This window comes from Vipera berus (genome assembly GCF_964194415.1).
Source record: "Vipera berus genome assembly, chromosome: 7".
Taxonomy (NCBI): Eukaryota; Metazoa; Chordata; class Lepidosauria; order Squamata; family Viperidae; genus Vipera; species Vipera berus.
Genome location: NC_138209.1, coordinates 7,146,055 through 7,163,757, shown reverse-complemented (window position 1 = coordinate 7,163,757; position 17,703 = coordinate 7,146,055). Strand labels below are relative to the sequence as shown.

The 17,703-nt window shown below is 41.2% G+C and overlaps 1 protein-coding gene across 4 annotated transcripts in view; it reads left to right on the top strand.

Annotated features, from left to right (window-relative positions):
* SLC4A4 (solute carrier family 4 member 4) overlaps positions 1 to 17,703 on the top strand; it is a 212,282-nt gene that overhangs the window by 39,740 nt on the left and 154,839 nt on the right. For 2 of the 4 annotated variants that reach the window (XM_081332175.1, XM_081332173.1), the window contains exon 2: positions 11,862 to 11,935. In XM_081332175.1, coding sequence (XP_081188301.1) covers positions 11,863 to 11,935 — 73 coding nt within the window. In that variant the 5' untranslated portion in view covers position 11,862. Of the gene's footprint in view, positions 1 to 4,749; positions 4,886 to 11,861; positions 11,936 to 17,703 lie in introns of those variants that run through there. The other 2 variants (XM_081332174.1, XM_081332176.1) reach the window with 2 other exon arrangements.

Here is a 17,703-nt window from a genome sequence, read left to right as displayed (position 1 = left end):
CCCCCCCCAAAAAAAAAACCCCTGCAGGGACTTGTCCAAAGCAATGTCTGAGAACCAATCATCATTGAATGGAAGGAAAAACAAGGAGAGTTGTATAGGAGGGGGAAAGTTGCATATATGGTTTAGCTTTTTACAGTTTTCTGTGCATTCTGAGCATGTGCTTGGCAAACAGGCAGTTTAGAAGGTTGGAAATAAAATAAAAAATATGTCGTTAGATGCCCTGCTGGCCCACTTTGCTCAGGTCAAAGGATGATGTTTTGAACCGAATATGTGGGCACCAGCATAGGTGAGCTGGAAGAAGGCGATCTCGTAAACTTTTCAAACAGAGGCAGCTTGATGGCTGTTGTTTTTGGACCAAAAAGAAAAAAAGAATGGAAATTAATTAGTCGCATGTCTGAAGTACTTCATGCGTTTTTTTGATAATCCTTACAAAAACATTGGTTGTATATGCCTTGGAGGCTTAACTGGATTATGGGTGGAGTCAGTGTCATATGAATGATATAACCCCGTCATCATCGCTGGAGTTAAAAGGGATTACCTCTGGCTCAAAATAGTCACGAGTTATTTATGGCTAAACTAACCAGCTGTCTATAGGGGTCATTCCTAGGCACTCACATAAGGGTTAATAAAGGGTTTAATTCTCTCTTCCAGATGCTGGTGCAGAGACAAAGTTTTAGAATAGCCTTAAAAAAAAAAGACAGGCCTGCTGTAGGATTATTATTTTTTATCCTTTCAACCTTTTATCCTTTCTACTTTTTATGTATAGCCGTACTGGGAAGGGGATTGAATAGGATCAGCCAGGAATGGAAAACTGCCTCTAATTTTCTCTCGACTAGTACCAATTCAGACTGGGTGGGTCACAACAATTGTTTTTACTATTTGCCCAAAAGATAAAATTGCACAAAGTTATAAGGAAGTGGCATTTTGCAAAACTAAACAACTGAAAGAAGGGGGAAAGACGTCTCCCCTGAAGGCAACTTATACACATTTTAAGTAACATACAGCTTGCTCCGAAGGCTGTAATTCTTAATATGTTTATGCCTGCAATGATGCCAGCACAGCTCAGTACAAAGATTTCCATTATGTAACCTGCCTCTTAAGAGAAAAGCCGGTAGAATCTCAGGAGAGGCGATGATTTTTTTTTTAACCTCTCAAGAAGGATGTTGACAAATGGCAAAGTCTTGCAGGAGAGTTTATAACAGGAAACGGAGAAGGTTATGGAAATTGTTGGTCTTAAATTATTAGGAAAAAGAAGAGATAGCTCTGGAATGTATATTTTCCATGAGCCTCTTTCGCTGCAGGGACTTATCTTGGATTTGCATCCAACACAGAGTTTATTTATTTATTTATTTATTTCAGGGGTCCATTCAAGAAACTTCAGGCTGCTATTCCACATTTCCGTTGTCGCAAAGAAGCTCTAGTGCAGGCGTCTTCAAACTTGGCCCTTTTATGACTTGTGGACTTCAACTCCCAGAATTCCTCAGCCACACATGTTGGCTGAAGAATTCTGGGAGTTGAAGTCCACAAGTCATAAAAGGGCCAGGTTTGAAGACCCCTGCTCTAGTGAATGGGCCCTGATAAAGATTTTAACATAATTTCATACCTTCCGTGGCTCTCCCCGCTCCTAGCAGGGTTGAAGATGGCAGAAATGTACTCACATTGGTAGAAATGCATGTTATGTTTTATACTTCCAGGTCCATAAAATAAATTGCCACACCTTCTTATTGCAAGCTGCCCTCATAATACAGGCATACCTCGTTTTACCAGGCTTCTCTGTGTGCTTTGAAATATTGCATTATTTTTTTTTAACCAATATCCTCTATTAGCACAGAGATTACAATTTGCTGAAGAATCAGATGATGATTAACGTTGTTTGGCAATAAACTACTTTTAATTAAAGTAGGGGTTTTTTTAGACATTTATTATTTATTTATTTATTTTAATTCCATTTATATCCCGCCCTTCTCCGAAGACTCAGGGCGGCTTACAAGCTTAGCAGTAGCCTTCATTCTGTGTATATGCCTGCTTATTAGGGCTTTCACACACACCCCAAGCGGCATTATTACAAAGTCAGCTTAACGTACATAACGTACACTTAACAGACTAAAGTGTTGTATAAACATACTGTAACTTTTATATATCTTGGGAAACCAAAAAATGTGTAACTGGCTTTGTTGTGATATTGCTAAGCACATTGGTTTGTGCTTAAATTGTAAGCCGCCCTGAGTCTTCGGAGAAGGGCGGGATATAAATGGGATTAAAATAAAAAAAAATAAAATAAAATTTGCCTTATTGCAGTGATCTACAACAGAACCCACAATATCTCCAAGGTGTGCCAGTATTACTAGTGGTATCTTTTGCAGTAGTGAAAGATAATGTTTGCAGTGTTAGCCAAGGCAATTTAATGGGTAAAGAACAGAGCTTTGGACTTTATCTGCTGGAGTTGCTTCTTTACATCTATTTCTCCTTTTTAAACCAGGGGTCCCCAACCTCCCCATCCGGCATACCAGCAATCGGTCCGCACAAACAAGCAAAGCCTCTTCCGCGGGATGCAGACAGCACACAAAATCATGCACTCTCCGGTCTGTGGAAAAACCTTTCTCCACGGAACCGGTCCCTGGTGCCCAAAAGGTTGGGGACCTCTGTTCTAAACCATTGCAAGCAAAAGCCTCCCTTTTTACGAACCCCTCATCCCTTAATTCGTGGTAGAATCATATGGATATATAATTTTTTTTTAGAAGTAATACTCAGATGTACCGTATATTGTATTTATAGAGGGAACAGTCCCAAAGATGCTTTTTCAAGAGGTGACTGGACTTTCTCGTTTTTTTCTTGAAGACGTTTCGCTTCTCCTCCAAGACGTTTCTTCAGCTCTGACCGGATAGCGGGGAATGGAAGGGACCTTGGGAGGTCATCTAGTTCAACCCCCTGCTCAAGCAGGAGACCCTGTGCCATTTCAGACAAATGGCTGTCCGGTCTCCTCTTAAAAACTTCCAGTGTTGGAGCAGCCACAACTTCTGGAAGCAAGTTGTTCCACTGGTTAATTGTTCTAACTATCAGGAAATTTCTCCTTAATTCTAGGTTGAATCTCTCCTTGATTCGTTTCCATCCGTTGCTGCTTGTCCTGCCTTCAGGTGTTTTGAAGAAGAGATGCTTTTTCACAAGGCAACCAGACTTTCTTGTTTTTCTTTGAAGATTAATAATAATAATAATAATAATAATAATAATAATAATAATAATAATAATAATAATAATAATAATAATAATAATAATAATACCGCAACCTGGCCATCAAAACTGGGTGATTATGGATGAAACGTGTAACAGTGATACCCATTGTCATTGGGGCATTGGGCACTATGTCCAAAAACTTTGCAAAATACATCAAGAAATTGACCCCCCCTTCTTTATGGCAGACCCTCAGATATTGAAACACTGCCATCATGTCACCCCTAGTCCTTCTCTTCATTAAACTAGTAAAGGTAAAGGTAAAGGTTCCCCCGCACATGCGTGCTAGTCGTTTCCGACTCTAGGGGCCGGTGCTCATCTCCGTTTCAAAGCCGAAGAGCCAGCGCTTGTCCGAGGACGTCTCCGTGGTCATGTGGCCGGCATGACTAAACGCCAAAGGCTCACGGAACGCGGTTACCTTCCCACCGGAGTGGTCCCTATTTTTCTACTTGCATTTTTTACGTGCTTTCGAACTGCTAGGTTGGCAGAAGCTGGGACGTGTAACAGGCGCTCACTCTGTTACGCGGCACTCGGGATTCGACCTGCCAAACTGCCGACCATCTGATCGACAAGCTCAGCGTCCTAACCCACTGAGCCACCGCGTCATTAAACTAGACCTACCCAATCCCAGTAACTGTTCCTTGTATGTTTTAGCCTCCGGTCCCCTGATCATCTTTGTTGCTCTTCTCTGTACTTTTTTCTAGAGTCTCAACGTCTTTTTTTACATCGCGGTGACCGAAATTGGATGCCGTATTCCAAGTGTATTCTTACCAACTTCTTATCTCAACATAGACCAGTCAGCTCTGGGCAGTTCCCGAAAAGTTTCTGCAAGGGCCAATTGTCCTATTCTCCCCCTCCTACAGATTTGACCTCTTCTGCCTTGTTGGTCCAGTGACCTGTTCATAGTATCCTGCCCTTTTACACTGTTTTGCAGTCCCTGGTGTGTTGCTGGACAGGAGATCTTATTTCACAACAGGGAGGGGCTCAACAGAGTGAAGGCCTTGACGTAAAGCTATTAATGGACCTGCCTATTTCTTCTTCTTCTTCTTCCTTCTCTCACTGGCTGCTGAAAGAGCAGCACTTCAGTGGAGCTTTTTCATTGGTTATATTTAAAACGACCCTTATAGGTTTTTAGCTGGTTGACATTCTTTTCGGGAAGTTTTGCGTAAAGATTTGCTAAGTTTTGAAAGCAACTTTAGCAGTTACACCAACGATAAGGCTTTTTTTTCCCCTTTTTCTTTTGTAGCAATGAGCTGCAACGCCTCTCCACGAGTTCTTTAGGGCTGTGGCAAGCTCTGAACTTTGATTCCGACACAGAAACAGCTCTAAACTTTGTGCGCCACGGACACACACATGCGGCTCCTGTGTGATTTTTTTTAAAAAGTGAGAAGAAAAGCGGAAGCGTAGAGAGGTCTTTAGGAAATTACATAGCTGGAACCTGGAGCATAAGCAGTCATTCTCAGAAAGTGAGCGACTTTGCAGGCTTTAAGGGTGGAAACGACACATTTCCAGAATATCTGAGAGAGAGAGACAGAGAGAGCAAATATTGTTCAAGTCAGAATACTTTGCAGTCACCAAACCTGTAAGAAATTCACACGGATTTCGGTGAACAACAGAAGGGTTCCTGAAACAGAACCACAATGAAATTATTTTGAAGGTGAGATTTGGCTCTGGGTATTTGATACGGCTGTATCCTGCCATTTAGTGCTGAACTGAAGCTATTTCAATTTTGTTCCTGCTTTTTTATAATTGTCTCTGGGCCGGTCCTACTGCTGGGCAAAGTTTGTTGAATTCTCCTGTTGGCAGTCTGAGTATCCTGCTACAGTTTCATGAACAGGGTGATTGTGTTACCTTGCCAGATACAGGATTGTATACTGTACCATCTGTTCTAGTTCCTCTAAAATTACGATGCTGTCTGTCAGACACTGCCATATCTTACATTACCGTGAGCGATTGCTGTTCCTTATCCTTTTCACGGCTCAAATCCCTCAATTTCTGAACAGTGTTTGGTGACATAGCAGCATTTTGTTCTGGGTTATTGGACCAGTCTTGGGTGGTTACCTGTCACTGTAGAACAGGGGTCTCCAAACGTGGCAAGACTAAGACTTGTGAACTTTAACACCATAAATTCCCCAGCCAGCCATGCTGGATGGGGAATTCTGGGAGTTGAAGTCCACAAGTTTTAAAGTTGCCAAGTTTGGAGACCCCTGTTGTAGGATATAGATGTTATACTTAACAAGCTATTGCTTATTAAGGTAAAGGTAAAGGTTCCCCCGCACATGCGTGCTAGTCGTTTCCGACTCTAGGGGCCAGTGCTCATCTCCGTTTCAAAGCCGAAGAGCCAGCGCTTGTCCGAGGACGTCTCCGTGGTCATGTGGCCGGCATGACTAGACGCCAAAGGCGCACGGAACGCTGTTACCTTCCCACCGTAGTGGTCCCTATTTTTCTACTTGCATTTTTCCGTGCTTTCGAACTGCTAGGTTGGCAGAAGCTGGGACAAGTAACAGGCGCTCACTCTGCTATGCGGCACTTGGAATTCGATCCGCCAAACTGCCGACCTTCTGATCGACAAGCTCAGCGTCCTAACCCACTGAGCCGCCGCATCCCTATTGCTTATTATTATATTACAATTTGTTGCATGAGCCATGGTGGCGCAGGGGTTAGAATGCAATATTTCAGGCTAATTCTGCCGACTGGCTCAGGGTTGACTCAGCCTTCCATCTTTCCGAAGTCAGTGTAATGAGGACCCAGATTGCTGGAGGCAAAATGCTGACTCTCTAAACCGCTTAGAGAGGGCTGTAAAGCAGTATGAAGTGGGATATAAGTCTAAGTCAGGGGTGTCAAGCTGCCAGCCCACGGGGCCGGACGTGTCACGTGGAAGCTGCGCCCACTCCATTGCCAGTAATAGCAAAACAGTCCTGATGCGTGGCGCGATGTCATGTGACATTGCGAGTTTGACATGTCTGGTCTAAGTGCTACTGCTATAGTTACCCAGATGTTCAGACTGGAGTTGGCATTTTTGTCCATCTGTTGAGTCCCTTCTCAAGAACCTGGGATAGACAGATGTAGATTTTTGATGGTGCTAAAGGTATATCAGAGGATGTAAGCTGTTCTGAGTTAAGCTGCCTTTTGCAATTGACGGACGGTAAATTGGTCAATGCCCATGCTGTTGAATTGCTGCTCCACTTCTTTTGCGATTGCACTCAAGGCACCTATGCTTATTGGTACTACCTTTGCTTTCTTTTGTCACAATAGTTCTGTTCCTGTTTGCAGGTCTTTGTATTTTGTTGTCTTCTCCAGTCCTTTCTCTATTCTATTTCGTTGTTTTCACATACTGGCACATACCGGTATATAAGAACCTGGGATAGACAGATGTAGATTTTTGATGGTGCTAAAGGTATATCAGAGGATGTAAGCTGTTCTGAGTTAAGCTGCCTTTTGCAATTGACGGACGGTAAATTGGTCAATGCCCATGCTGTTGAATTGCTGCTCCACTTCTTTTGCGATTGCACTCAAGGCACCTATGCTTATTGGTACTACCTTTGCTTTCTTTTGTCACAATAGTTCTGTTCCTGTTTGCAGGTCTTTGTATTTTGTTGTCTTCTCCAGTCCTTTCTCTATTCTATTTCGTTGTTTTCACATACTGGCACATACCGGTATATTATTATTATTATTATTTTTCAAAAGTGGAATGCATCACATGTTTTGGTTTAAAAGTAGATAGCCAGAGGTCACTCAGAGTTGAGTTGGATCACAATGCATTTTTATTTTAAACCAACGTTATCTTTGGATCAATTTGCAAACAATAATACATACATTTTGGAAGGCCTTCAGGTTAACTGGGGTTTAATATCTTAAACCCAGCAGCATAACTCTTGCAACTCTCTTGCAAAATCTCCAGTGCTGAAAGTCATTGTAAAAAGGGAAATAGTGAATTTGAGAGAGCACATTCTGCTCTATTGTAAGTTTTTACTAAGGCATTCCTAATGAGCTATTAACACCTCTTAGTCTATTTCCAGGCTGAATAGAACAATTCTGCGCACAACTTATTTTAGTGGACAAAAGATCTCAAGATAACTTGTGCTTTTGCAAGGTTGTTATCTGCAGCTCGTAGAATTTTTTCCTGTTGATAGCAAAATAATATGAGCACGATAAGAGCCTTTTTAAATTATGTATGCTAGATTGTATTTTATATTGTACATTTTTATGCTGTCTAGGGCTATGACCTGCAATAAAGTTTTTTAAAAAAGGAGATAATTCATGAAAACAAAGTGGCATTGCTTTAACAAAGCGAAATAAATCAAAACAAAAATGCAAACTAGGGAAACAACTGGATCCCACTGAATTCAATTAACAGTAAAGGAACCAGGTCAATCATCGGTCTTCGAAACTCCTTAGCCTACCAACCCCTTCATGAAGTTTATTGCCCCCCAAAATTTATTATATGAAAAGAACTCAATAGTATTGGCAGTAGTAATATTAATAAAAACAATGGTTAGTCCCATTGAGCTTGGGGGCCGATGTTGCTCATTTGGAAGATCCTGAATGTGATGATTTCTCGATTTTAGGTCCCTGTCTCCCCATAAACATATCTTACAATTTTATTTTATTTTTTCCATAACGGTATTGTCCTATCGATCGTGGATTGCCATTCCTATAATAAAAGTGTTTGAACTGGAATATATTTATGTCCTTCTTCAAAATCTTGAGAAAAAACAGACTTCATTGATAAAATGGACAGGTTGAAGAGACAATGTGGTCAGTTCCAGGAATGAGCTATTAATACAAAAATTGCCCAATAGAGATTTTGTGATTTATTCATTGGATTTTTAGCGCACCTTTGTTATTGTTTATAAATAATTCAGGATGATGAAAATACCTAATACTCCTTGCTCCTATTTCCCCCCCCCAAAAAAAAACAACAACCCTTTGAGGTGGGTTGGGGTGAGAGAGAGAGAGGGGGTGGGTGGGACTGGCTCAAAGTGGCTTTCATTTCCTAAGGCGGGACTAGAACTCAAAGTATCCTTGTGATTGGCCCAAAGTCACCCCACCGATTTTCATGGCTAGAACTCACCATCACCTGGTGATTGGCTCAAAGTCATCCAGTTTGCCTTGTTGCCTAAGTTGGCACTAGAACTCATGGTCTTCCGTTTCTTTGTTTTAACCACAAGACCGGTGTGTGTGTGTGTGTGTGTGTGTGTGTGTGTGTGTGTCTTCAAACTTGGCAACTTTAAGACTTGTGGACTTCAACTCCCAGAATTTCTCTGAGGAATTCTGGGAGTTGAAGTCCACAAGTCTTAAAAGTTGCCAAGTTTGAAGAGCCCCTGCACCAGACTAAACTGGCTATTGTGACAGATTGGCTATTGCAGATAGAAAGTAGATATGGTTTTTCCGGAGCATTTGACATTGTAATGGGAGATGGATGGAAGAATGGATGGATGGAGGTAGGCAGATAGACAGTGTCAAGATTGAATTGCTACGATGCCTGCTAGCTTCATCATCTTGCCGAAGAAAAGTGTGTGTCTGTGGGGGGGGGGCAGGGAATGGAATGGAATGCCAAGGAAAGTCGTTCATGGTCCGTGAGAGCCTGCCCATCCCAAGGTCATTGCCGCAGGTGCTCGATGGAGAAGCGAACTGTTCCCATAACAAAAAGAAAGAAAATAGAATAACAGAGTTGGGAGGGACCTTGGAGGTCATCTAGTCCAACCCGCTGCTCAGGCAGGAAACCCAATGCCATTTCAGACAAATAGTTGTACTACTGTCCTGTGTTAATACTACTGTCGGACAATGTGAACACAGAGTGGGTGGGGGGCATGGGAATCTGTCGTTTAACCAAACAAGCTTTCGCGCGGGGAAAACTCAGTTCTGAGATCCTGTGTACCCCATAAAGTTTTGCCTGCTGGGACTTAATTGGCTGCGATGAATTGTTTGACCAAAAGATGGCAGCACTCTTATCTGTTTAGCTGTTCTTTTCTCTGTTTCTGCAAAGCTTTTCTTTGAACAATTTGCTTTTAAACTCTGTCGGGGTTGCTTCACGCCAGTCAAAGAAAATATTAGTTTTCCTCTGAGTGCCAAAGGCCGAATGAAATGCAAATTGTTGTTCTCATATTTTCTAGAGTGCACATTTTAGAGACTCAGAATTTCTGTGCCTTTAGAAATTGCATTTGACCGGTTTTGGGAATTTTGTGTGTGTGTGTGTGTGGGGGGGTGTTCTTCCATCAGAGAGACAGGACACAAAGGTGGTAAGAACAAGCATTACAGCTAGTCCTCCACTTACAACAGTTCATTTAGTGACAGTTCAAAGTTATAACAACACTGAAAGAAGGGACTTACGACCATTTTTCACACTTTGTGGCATCCCCAGGGTCACGTGATCAGAATTCAGAGGTTTGGCAACTGACTCATATTTACGATGGTGGCAGTGTCCCGGGGTCACGTGATTCCCCTTTTGTGATCTTCTGACAAGCCAAGTCAATGGGGAAGCCAGATTCCCTTAACAACGGTGTTATTAACTTAACAGCTGCAGTGATTCATTTAACAACTGTGGCAAGAAAGGTCGTAAAATGAGGCAAAATTCACTTAACAAACGTCTCGCTTAGCAACAGAAATTTTGGGATCAATATAATACAATCCAACACAACACAACACAACACAAGACAACAATTTTATTTGGCCAAGTGTGATTAAACACACTTTCCGGTGCAGAAGCTGTCAGTGTACCTACAAACCAACGAAATGTTTCTAATGCTCAGAATATATAAATATAACAAATATAAATATAACAGTATAAATATATAACGAATAAACAAATACGGTACTGTTTAGCTCCTTAAACCACAGGACTAGTTCTGTTTGAGTCATAGCACGATCTTAGGAAAGATGCTTTTGCGAAAACTGCCTTTCCTATATACAACATGTGCACCTATGTGTTTTAGAGCCATTCTGCATCCGTCGTTGTACGGGTCAAGCTACGTATCGTCTTCGTGACAATAACTTTCAAAATCAGTTTTGTGATACAAAATGAGACTTTGTTGTCCGAAAAGATGCAGAATGATTTTCCTCAAGGAAAAATATTGCGAAAAAGACTAAAGATTGCACTGATAGTATGCAACATGCACACCTGTAAACAAATTAAGAAGAGACTAGACATTCACCTGTCTGAGATGGTAGGGGTTCTACTGTTTGAACAGGGGTCTGGACTAGAAGACCTCCATGGTCCCTTCCAGATTCTATTCTATTCTATTCTATTCTATTCTATTCTATTCTATTCTATTCTATTCTATTCTATTCTATTCTATTCTATTCTATTCTATTCTATTCTATTCTATTCTATATCCAATATCCTATCCTATCCTATCCTATCCTATCCTATCCTATATATATTTGGAGGGCAGAATATGTTTCAATACAGGTAGTCCTTGATTTATGACCGCAGCTGACTCCAACATTTCTGTTGCTAAGCGAGACAGTTAAGTGATTTGCCCCATTTTACGACCTTTCTTGCCACAGTTGTTAAGCGAATCGCCGCAGTTGTTAGTAACACGGTTGTTAAGTGAATCTGGCATCCCCATCGGCTTTTCTTGTCTGAAGGTCTCAAAAGGCGATCACATGAAACATCCCCCTCCCCGGACGCTGCAACTGTCATAAATACGAGTCAGTTGCCAAACGTCCGAATTTTGATCACGTGATCACAGAGAGGCTGCAACAGCCATAAAGTGTGAAAAAGGGTCATACGTCCCATTTTTTTTCTAATGCAGTTGTAACTTGAAACTCACTAAATGAAACTTCTGTAAGATTGCACTGATCGTACGCAACGTGCACACCTGTAAACAAATACATTTGGAGGGCTGAGCAGTGCATCTAAGTCTTTTCAATTCAGGCAAGCCCTGTAGTCCTGGATTGTCATTTCAGCCCTACTTTCTTATTTAATTATTGAGAATTGATGAGATGCGTATATACTTGAGAGCTGCGGAAGAGGAAAATGGAGAACAGAGAAGTCCCAGCAAGGACCATATAAAATATTCATATAAGCTACAGCTCTGGGGGCCCTTGGGGTGTGTGGATAATTTTCAAATGTCAGTTTCCCTTAAAGGCAAGATGTGACACGCAGCTTTGCCTTGCCACAAAAGTGTGCTTTGCTGGCGTTAACGAGCCTGGCTGGCATGGATTCAGACTCTGCATGGACCTTCCAACTTTTTGCTCCCGGTGCTTAGTAGACCTTCTTGTAGTCTTCACCTCCACGGGGAGCCCTTGATGCAAATACCCCTCCTGGCTTTCGCGCGCCTGCATTTCTCCCTCTGCCTCTCTCGTGGCTGCTTAATTGGAGAAATGAAAGAAAGAAAGAGAGAACTTTGATGCTTTCTCCCTGCTGTCTCTCTTGCCCATCAATTTTGCAACGGACTCAGAAGGAGCCGAGCCGGGGTGTGTGTGTGTGTGTGAAGCTGGCCGAAGAGCATCGCCGAAAAGCCGAATGAAGGTGTGGCGTGTCTGAAGGAAATAAGATTTTGCTGTCTCGTGTAAGACGAGAAACAGCTGCAAGTTAATCTTCCAAGGAGTTGGGCCGGTGCAGGCAGCTGTCTCCGGGGGGGGAGAAAAAGTCTCAACACTCTTTTCTTTCTGTTCTGCCGTTACAGGATGGAGGATGAAGCGGTGCTGGACCGAGGGGCTTCTTTCCTGAAACACGTCTGCGACGATGAGGAAGTGGAAGGTAAGAGGCTGTCCCCTCTTGAATGTTAAGGGGTCTCTTCCTTTTTTTCCAAAACGCCTTTTCAGGATCAGGGGTGCACGTACGAGGCATCCTACAAGTGTGGTTTGTATATATGACGTTAGCCTAGAACACAAGGCACGATCAATGCATACATTGACACCATCAGGCCTTCCTGTCTGTCTGTCTGTCTGACTGACTCTCTGTCTCTAACTATATCTATATATGTGTGTGTATATCTATATCTATATCTATCTATCTATCTATATCCAGTGCTTTTTTTGTAAAAGAAAAAGGTGCCGGAACTCACACATGTCATACAACCCACCTTGCCTATCCTACAAGGTTCCATCCAAAAAAGGTGTCGGAACTCCATTCTGAGCGTTCTATGAGAAAAAAAAGCCCTGTCTCTCTCTCTCTCTCTCTCTCTCTCTCTCTCTCTCTCTCTCTCTCTCTCTCTCTCTCTCTCTCTCTTTATCTATCTATCTATCTATGTGTGCGTATCTATCTATCTGTCTGTCTGTCTGTCTGTCTGTCTGTCTATCTATCTATCTATCTATCTATCTATCTATCTATCTATCTATCTATGTGTGCCTATCTATCTATCTATCTATCTATCTATCTATCTATCTATCTATCTATCTATCTCCTCCCTCCCTCCCTCCCTCCCTCCCTCCATCCATCCATCCATCCATCCATCCATCCATCTATCGTCTGTTCTATCTATCTATCTATCTATCTATCTATCTATCTATCTATCTATCTATCTCTATCTATCTATCTATGTGTGTGTATATCTATCTATCTATCTATCTATCTATCTATCTATGCGTGCGTATCTATCTATCTATCTATCTATCTATCTATCTATCTATCTATGTGTGTGTATATCTGTCTGTCTGTCTGTCTGTGTATGTATGTATGTATGTAGGGCTAGGGTTGACATGATAGCAGTCTTCCAATATCTCAGGGGCTGCCCCAAAGAAGAGGGGGTCCACCTATTCTCCAAAGCACCCGAAGGCAGGACAAGAAGCAACGGATGGAAACCAATCAAGGAGAGAAGCAACCTAAGAACTAAGGAGAAATTTCCTGACTGTGAGAACAATTAATCAGTGGAATAGCTTGCTTCCAGCAGTTGGTGGTGCTCCATCCCTGGAGGTTTTTCAGAAGAGATTGGACAGCCATTTGACGGAGGCAGGATAAGACTTCAGCCTTGAACCCAGGGGTTGGACTACTAGGCACTAGAAGACCTCCAAGGTCCCTTCCAACTCTGTTATATTATGTTCTAGGAGGTTTAGATGTATCCTGGTGCTCTGTGTTTCTTGAGATGGCGTTTGTTTTCCTGGCTGAGCAGATAGGCTTTGGAATAGAGGTTTAGGGCACAAAATGCACATTTACTGAACTACGTATGGAGCTGGAAAACGTGGCCATTTGAAGACCCCGAACGTGGCAGGGCTAGCTCTGGTGTAGGAGATAAGAGGGGTGAAAGTTGGGAATTTTGTCTCCGTTTCTGATTCTTTCAGATCATCTCCTTTCTCTGACTTTTCTGCCTCTTTTCACACCTCTGTCTCACCAACGCCGTTCATTTTACAGAAGGAAATTTGCCGATTTTTAATTTTATCTGTGGGGCAGTTTGGGCCCGAGAATGAAGTTTGTTTGTCACGTTGCAATAAAAATGGACTCCGTGCCAACGTTCGGAACCTACAGCTCCAAAGTTTTCCAGCCCGAACAAGGTGAATTACTTTGAAGTTGACAAAACACAAAGAGTCGCTTGGCGGGTTTTGCTCCCTATAGACAAAACTTAACTGTGTTTCATGTGTCTGCGATTATATTTGGATTCCAGTCTTCTTTCGTTCAAGGCTTGCAGGTATGTAGGCTGAGCCTGTTTTATTATGGCAGCTGCTAACCTCTTTGAGAGGTAAGGCTAAGGTAGAATTCTGTCTAATTCTATTTTTTTCTTTGATGCTGTTCTTTCTTTGGGAATCATACCCGTTCAATAAATAACTGTCTCGCCTTTGCTTGCTGTAGAAATGTAAACAAAACATTCCCCATAAGTGGGTGGGGTTAAGTCTGGATTTCTGGTAATAAGGCTGTTAGTCATACTTTATATGCCAGTAGGAAAAGAGATGGTATCTATTTTGTGCAGATTTGTTTTATAGAGTAGGGGTCCTCCAAACTTTCTGGGTTGGTGGCTCAGTGGGAAAGGGGGAGGGCAGGCACATTTGTATCTGCACGTGCACACGTGCTAATGTGGCTGTGTGCGTGTGCATGCAAACGGAGCTGCGAACATGCGCACTCTGCAAATGGGGCTGCTAGCGCAAGGCTCACATCTCAGCTAGCGCCGGCGCAAGAGAGGATGAGCACATGCACATGACTGTCCAGCCACTCACGTGGCTCGTGGCCAAGAGGCCACAACCCGATAGTAGGCCGTGGCCCATAGGTTGGGGACCTCTGTTATAGAGTATGCGGTCTGAGCAGTATTCTGTGCCCACCTCCTCCTGACTCGGGGATGTAAAGGAACAACTTACAGCTCATCTGTTTTCCAATCATAGCAATTTCCAGATGTGGTGGACTTCAGCTCCCAGAATTCCACAGCCAGCAGACTATTACTGAGACTTCTGGGAGTTGAAGTCCACATATCTGGAAGTTGCCAAGGTTGAGAAACATTACTCTAAACAAAACACAAAGGGGATATTTGTAGTCTAACACAAGGGTCCCCAACCCCCGGTCCGTGGCACGTCAGCAACCGGTCCACACAAACAAAGGCCCATCCATGGGATGCAGGCAGTACATGAAACCACGTCCCCCTCCGGTCTGCAAAAAACCCCTCTTCACAGATCCGGCCCCTGGTACTCAAAAGATTGGGGACCTCTAGTCTAGCAGATATTGCTGGAATCCAGTACCTGACAGCCTTCAACAACTTGATTGATGACCTATATTGGTAGGTTTGATAGTCTGCTTCTAGAGCAGACATGTCAAACTCGCAACGTCACGTGACGTTGCGCAACATATCGGGACAGTTTTGCCATTGCCGGCGATGGGGTTGGCGCGGCTTCTGGATGACGTGTCCGGCCCGTGGGCCAGCAATTTGACACCCCTGTTCTAGAGGATCATACTTTCCCCAGCATTGGTTTGTGAAGAGTATTTACTAACACTTCTGTGCTACTCTACTTTCAATGGCTCATAGTAGCATACATTGAAAAATCCAGACAATTAAAAGGGAGCTTAATAATATTCAATGTTTTGATGACACTGGCTAACACAGGTTAACTACCTTCCATCTTCTGAACATCAAGTATTTACTTTCATTATGGAAATTTCATTAGAGATTATTCTTATGTAAGAGAGCAAGTTATTGAGAAAGCCCTATTTGTGGCATCCCTGTAGTATGTAAGTCACGAAGTTAGTGAGACTGAAACCAACAATTCCCAAGCTAGAGGGAATTGTCAGGTCAATGCAGATACTTCCCATGGCCATCAAGAGAAAGGCCAAATATCTGTTGATTTAGAACAGGACTCTTCAAACTTGGAACCTTTATGACTTGTGGACTTCAACTCCCAGAATTCCTCCGCCAGCATGCAAAGTTGAAGTCCACAAGTCATAAAAGGGCCAAAAGTTTAAAGACCCCTGATTTAGAAGATGTTATGTAGAATTCAGAGTTTAAATCTTGCTCTGTAGATCTATAGATAGGTACTGTCTTCTGTTTACTACAGAAAGCTAATTATCTGCTTTGTTCCTATCAGCAATAAGAGCATTATGGAATAGAATAGAATAGAATAGAATAATAATGGAATGGAATGGAATGGAATGGAATGGAATGGAATGGAATGGAATGGAATGGAATGGAATGGAACGGAACGGAATAGAATAGAATAGAATAGAATAATAATGGAAGGGAATGAAATGGAATAGAATAGAATAGAATAGAATAGAATGAATAGAATAGAATAGAATAGAATAGAATAGAATAGAATAGAATAGAATAATAATGGAATGGAATGGAATGGAATGGAACGGAACGGAATAGAATAGAATAGAATAGAATAATAATGGAATGGAATGGAATGGAATGGAATAGAATAGAATAGAATAGAATAATAATGGAAGGGAAGGGAAGGGAAGGGAATGGAATAGAATAGAATAGAATAGAATAGAATAGAATAGAATAGAATAGAATAGAATGGAATGGAATGGAATGGAATGGAATGGAACGGAATAGAATAGAATAGAATCTTTATATGGGATGGAATGGAATGGAATGGAATGGAATGGAATGGAATGGAATGGAATAGAATAGAATAGAATAGAATAATAATGGAATGGAATGAAATGGAATAGAATAGAATAGAATAGAATAATAATGGAATGGAATGGAATGGAATAGAATAGAATAGAATAGAATAGAATAGAATAGAATAGAATAGAATAGAATAGAATAGAATAGAATAGAATAATAATGGAATGGAATGGAATAGAATAGAATAGAATCTTTATACGGAATGGAATGGAATGGAATGGAATGGAATGGAATAGAATAGAATAGAATAGAATGGAATGGAATGGAATGGAATGGAATGGAATGGAATGAAATGGAATAGAATAGAATAGAATAGAATAATAATGGAATGGAATGGAATGGAATAGAATAGAATAGAATAGAATGGAATGGAATGGAATGGAATGGAATGGAATGGAATGGAATGGAATAGAATAATAATGGAATGGAATGGAATGAAATGGAATAGAATAGAATAGAATAGAATAGAATAGAATAGAATAGAATAGAATAGAATAGAATAGAATAGAATAGAATAGAATAGAATAGAATAATAATGGAATGGAATGGAATGGAATGGAATGGAATGGAATGGAATGGAATAGAATAATAATGGAATGGAATGGAATGGAATGGAATAGAATAGAATAGAATAGAATAGAATAGAATAGAATAGAATAGAATAGAATAGAATAGAATAGAATAGAATAGAATAGAATAATGGAATGGAATGGAATGGAATGGAATAGAATAGAATAGAATAGAATAGAATAGAATAGAATAGAATAGAATAGAATAATAATGGAATGGAATGGAATGGAATGGAATGGAATGGAATGGAATAGAATAGAATAGAATAGAATAGAATAGAATAGAATAATGGAATGGAATGGAATGGAATGGAATAGAATAGAATAGAATAGAATAGAATAGAATAGAATAGAATAATAATGGAATGGAATGGAATGGAATGGAATAGAATAGAATAGAATAGAATAGAATAGAATAGAATAGAATAGAATAATAATGGAATGGAATGGAATGGAATGGAATGGAATGGAATGGAATGGAATAGAATAGAATAGAATAGAATAGAATAGAATAGAATAGAATAGAATAGAATAGAATAGAATAGAATAGAATAGAATAGAATAGAATAGAATAGAATGGAATGGAATAGAATTGGAAGGGACCTTGGAGGTCTTCTAGTCAAACTCCCTACTCAAATGGTTGTCCAGTCTCTTCTTAAAAGTGATGACATGCTTAACTCTGCTCAGCAGCTTTGCCTTCTCTTCTACGAATTTTCTCTTTCCTTCATCCTCCCATCAAAGAGTGAAACTGCTATTTCAATTTAGGAGTATTGAAAGACCCTGAAAATTGCTTTGAAACGGGAGGCTCACTTGTCTGTAGGCTACCTTCTTCCCTTTTCTGATTGCCTTTAGTGTCTCCTGCAATTACATTGGCCAAACTGGGGTGGGAAACCACTAAGTGGCCA